The sequence below is a fragment of the Triticum aestivum genome, chromosome 5B, assembly GCF_018294505.1.
Source record: "Triticum aestivum cultivar Chinese Spring chromosome 5B, IWGSC CS RefSeq v2.1, whole genome shotgun sequence".
Taxonomy (NCBI): Eukaryota; Viridiplantae; Streptophyta; class Magnoliopsida; order Poales; family Poaceae; genus Triticum; species Triticum aestivum.
The window spans coordinates 90,589,712-90,593,922 of record NC_057807.1 but is presented as its reverse complement, the minus strand read 5'-3'; the positions used below and the strand labels follow the sequence as shown (position 1 = coordinate 90,593,922).

At 43.1% G+C, this 4,211-nt stretch overlaps 1 protein-coding gene across 1 annotated transcript; it reads right to left on the bottom strand.

Moving 5' to 3' along the window:
- Positions 1 to 1,033: 1,033 nt before the first annotated feature.
- Positions 1,034 to 3,918, bottom strand: LOC123110563 (cytoplasmic tRNA 2-thiolation protein 2). The gene is made up of 8 exons (XM_044531119.1): positions 3,558 to 3,918; positions 3,099 to 3,447; positions 2,880 to 2,966; positions 2,666 to 2,787; positions 2,510 to 2,588; positions 1,944 to 2,338; positions 1,612 to 1,692; positions 1,034 to 1,492 (listed from the first exon to the last, which is right to left on the bottom strand). The coding sequence occupies exons 1-7, from the start codon at positions 3,863 to 3,865 to the stop codon at positions 1,644 to 1,646; spliced, it is 1,389 nt and encodes a 462-aa protein (XP_044387054.1). The 5' UTR covers positions 3,866 to 3,918; the 3' UTR covers positions 1,034 to 1,492; positions 1,612 to 1,643.
- Positions 3,919 to 4,211: the final 293 nt, after the last annotated feature.

Sequence of the window (4,211 nt, the reverse complement as noted above, 5' to 3'; positions counted from 1 at the left end):
ACAAATCATGGAAGATCTATGACGCCGTTTGGTAAGTAAGATCAAACCTATACGATTATCCTCTCACACTTCACTGGAATGAAATCATGTACTCTCTACGATCCGAATTAAATGACGCAGCCTCTATACAATGTCCGATCCGGATCGGAGGGAACATAACTTCCGGTCCTTAGCGGAAATTTTCACTGGTTCCTGACTCAGTCAACATCCTGCCACCACTGCAAACATTTTGAAAATTAGACAGCAAGAGGGCATCAGCATCAATCAACATTCATAAGCCTTGCTGCAACCATAAAAAATGAAAGGCGTGTAGGCCCTTGGGAACTTTAGGTGTGCCCTTGTCTTGACATCATCATCATCACTGATGAAAAGCCGGATAAATCCTTGCACGTAGGTTAGGATTACCAGGCAGGCTTTATGCCAACCCAATCAGGTTAAAGTGGCTAACCCAAAAGGTTAATCTTTTACAAAGTTTTAACCTAATGATAAGATAGCTTCCCAATGTTTGACTGGTAATAAGGGTTCAGCAGCACCAAGACCGAGCACATGCACATGCATGCAAGCATGGGATGCACCTTATTTTGTTTCATGATAGATTTATCTAATTTTTCTGAAAAGAGAATCTATTCTAATACACACACTTGTAGTGTGTATACTGGTAAGTAGAAGAGACAATGCGCCTAAGCGCAAAAGAAAATGACAGTCAAAGAACTGTAGAGAAGGACTTAACTGTCTGGGAAAGAAAATGTGTAGGAGTAACATGATAATGTAGTAGACATATGCTGATAAGATAGTTATACAGATCATAGTGCATGAGGGACCACTGTTTTGTAGTGGCCTTGCCATTTGTTTGCCGCAATTTCTAATATTGTTTGCGATAGGTGATGTGTATGCATGTTCGTCATTTTCAATTCGTAACAGACTGTATTCCTTCAATTTTACTACAAAATTATTAAGCCAATATGCAACATTTTAATGTAAATAGTTAATTCTGAGAGTATCCTATCAGAATGCATAAGAGTGACAAATGAAAGAAACAAATGCAACAGTGTAATAGATTATAATCAAGCGAGTACAAAAGTTTATACAGCACAATAGTTGTTGTAAACCCATTTTGTAAATTCATCTGATTACAATCTTGCAGGCAAATAGTTGGTACAGTAGGTGAGACCAATCAGAATACTGTAATCACATGGAAGTTGGGAGCCTGCAGCTACCCAAAGTCAGCTGTTTGAGATCAGTGCAAAACTGCTGGCAAGTGATGGTTTCCTTTATCACTACAAGTTTCAGACATGTTTTAACTTGAGGGAGGACTTACAGGTACACCAGAAAATTAAATAAAAAATATAATGGAGGGTAATTCTAAGAATATGGCAGAAGTCTGAATAAACCAGTGCCTTACTAGATGCGAACACTGTTATCCCAAGCAAGTTTGGTTTATGTCATGATTTGTGAGGCCCAACTAGGAAGGAATCTCTGCAGGCTTCTGGCACTACAAACAAAACAATCCAAGCATATGTGTCAGTATAAAACCAGTAACCGGATGTTAAAGTATGCAGAGTAAATTGTGACTGCAAAAAATTAAATCATCAGTCAAAGATTCTTTCTTACAGTAAGTTTGGGATTCACTCAATGAACAAGTGTCAGTTCCCATCATCATCGTCTTCAAGAAGATAGTCTTCTATTTGATCTCTGGAACAAAAGTTATCAATAGCTCACTGAATCAGGGCACTATCAAAATGAACAAGAAAATAATACACGGCCAAATCAATGGAGTAACTGCACATAGAGAAACAAGTGGGCACATTCAATTAAACATTATCCTAACAAAAAAGTTGTAACATCCAAAGGTTCAGTGTTTTGATTTGCTTAACTACTGATAACATGCACTATAGCTATAAAGACAATGAAGCAGCTAATTGGGATAAAGACATCAGCCTCACCTTAGCGAGCTATGGCTGGCAGATGCAGTATCTACTCTCTCAGTCCAGAACCTTGGTAGTAGTGAAAAGAAATGGTCATACAGGTCTCTACCTCCTGGTAGAATCTGGAAATGACAGCTTTGACAGCAATAAGCAGTATACAGATCAATTTTCTTCTGAGACGTGTGCCTTGTGCTTTCAACATTCTGGAGTTCTGATTCACTGAATGGACTTCGACATATCAGGCAGAGAACCTCAGAGAAAGCAGACTCATCGCTATCAACATCCTGGAACTTGGGACGCAGCCGCGACGGCAGGAAATCATGATAGCCATTTGCTGAGAACTTGTTAAAAGGGAATGGCTTAAGTTTTTGTGCAGTTCTTACAATAGTATGCTCACGAGAAGGATTCTCCTCCTGTCAATGGAAATTAATGACCTGTAAGATTACAACTTGCGCTTGCTGCAAGCAATTAATGAAAGCAATAACTGAACAAGAATATAATTAGATCTTCAGCTCAGTTTGGTGTCAGTGAACTCAACATTATATGTAAGTCCAGTGCGCCATGCAAGGAACAAACTTACTTACCCTTAGTCGTGCAACAAAAGATGCGACTAAGCCATTGATGCCACTGCAAGGCCTATCAAGAAGTTGCTGTGTCTTTAAACTAACCACATAACCAGTTAGAATAAATGGTATCAGGAATACAATTCAACAAAAGAAAAATGTGAATGCTTATCTTACCTATCAAATTCACAGAGCAGGCTAAGCTCTTGGGCCAGGCAATCACGAAGTGGAAGAACGACAGGCACTTCCCACCGTGTATCAACATATTGGATATCAGCTGGTAAGGAATAACCTTGGCCCTGGATATAATTAGCAATTCCTCTAAGTTTCTCATGTTCTCTTGAACTATCGACAGGCGAACAAATCATAAGCTCTAACATCCGCTATATACCTTTACTGTTGCAGATAGCACATGACATGCTATTGTAGAAGCACATGATCCCAGCATGATCTTTGTGTACCCATTTTCCAGTGCAATCTGAAGAACGTATCAAATGTAACGGTAAATCTGACTTTAATCACCGAATGGAAAGCACCACGCAACATCATGTAGATTAAATGACAATTTGCAATGGAAGCAGGCGCAATCACTGATTAAAAAAAAAAGAACCTTCTGCAACGAAAGCATGCGCAAGCACTGAAGAAGATCCTCCCTCCCAGTATCATCAGTAATCATTCCAACTAGCTCCCTCAGCCTGCCTTCACCGTCTTTTGATTCCGGGGAGAACACGTCATCAAGAGAGGCAATGTGCATTGCGTTATCTCCCGGCAACAAACTCGACACAATTGACTTAATATCTTCAGTTGCCTGCTCAACTTCGCATTCGGGCTTCGACAACAAAACACTCTCGTCAACGAACGCCACCCCGACATTGAAGACCGGTAGGGCTTGCGAATTGCTGGCGTCCCAGCTTTCGATTGCCTTGGACCGCATCTCATGTATAAATTGCAGAGCAACCCTAGAGTACACGCCTCAGCAATTCATTTCAAGGGATCGTAACAATAAGTTTGCAAAATAAGCAACGTTGAGCAGTAAGGAATCACCAAGGAAAAGGTGGGGAAAGTGAACCTAGAGGCGGGGCCGCCGGAGAAGGCGACGAGGACGGAGTCGGTTGGCCGAACCATGGCGTTGCTTGTGACGGCGAGCTTGAACTTCCCGAACAGCTGGGCCCGCAAGCACTCTCCGCACAGACCGACGCCTCCGGCAACCACGACGACGGCGCCGCCGCCGCACTTGCCGCAGGAGGCGGCGGCACCGGATATGGAGAGACGGCCCAGAATCCCCTCCGGAGCATCCTCTACGGATGACGAGGTGGAGGAGGAGCAGCGGGCCCCGCAGCCGGCGCCGCCGCAGGAGGAGGACGAGGCGGCGGCCATGCTGGGATGGACAGGCGCGCAGGTCAGGGGTTTCGGATCTTTTTTTTTCCTTCTCCTTTTTGGTTGGTGCATTATGTGGGCTCCGTTTTGGGCTTAGTTGGGCTGAATCTGCTACTCCCTCCGATCCAAAATTTAAAATAAAACCACGGACGTGAATTTTTGAGACATGATGGCACGCGATGCCGGTATCTCGCGCGTCCGCATGCGCGTCGCTATTGCTACTTAATATAAGCCCTGTGTGATACGGTGCGGGTTATTTTTTTTTAGGGTGATACTTTTTTTTTGCGGGGATTTTGAGGGTGATACGGTGCGGGTTATTAGCAGGCCGAGGTGAATACGTAGCGAT

Bases quoted from the DNA above. Each gene is read 5' to 3' on its own strand.
- LOC123110563 (XM_044531119.1), bottom strand. From the start codon at position 3,865: ATGGCCGCCGCCTCGTCCTCCTCCTGCGGCGGCGCCGGCTGCGGGGCC. The intron at 3,448-3,557 runs GTTCACTTTCCC...CGTGTACTCTAG, and splicing joins TCCGGCGGCCCCGCCTCTAG to GGTTGCTCTGCAATTTATAC. The intron at 2,589-2,665 runs GTAAGATAAGCA...TTATGTGGTTAG, and splicing joins CTGCTCTGTGAATTTGATAG to TTTAAAGACACAGCAACTTC.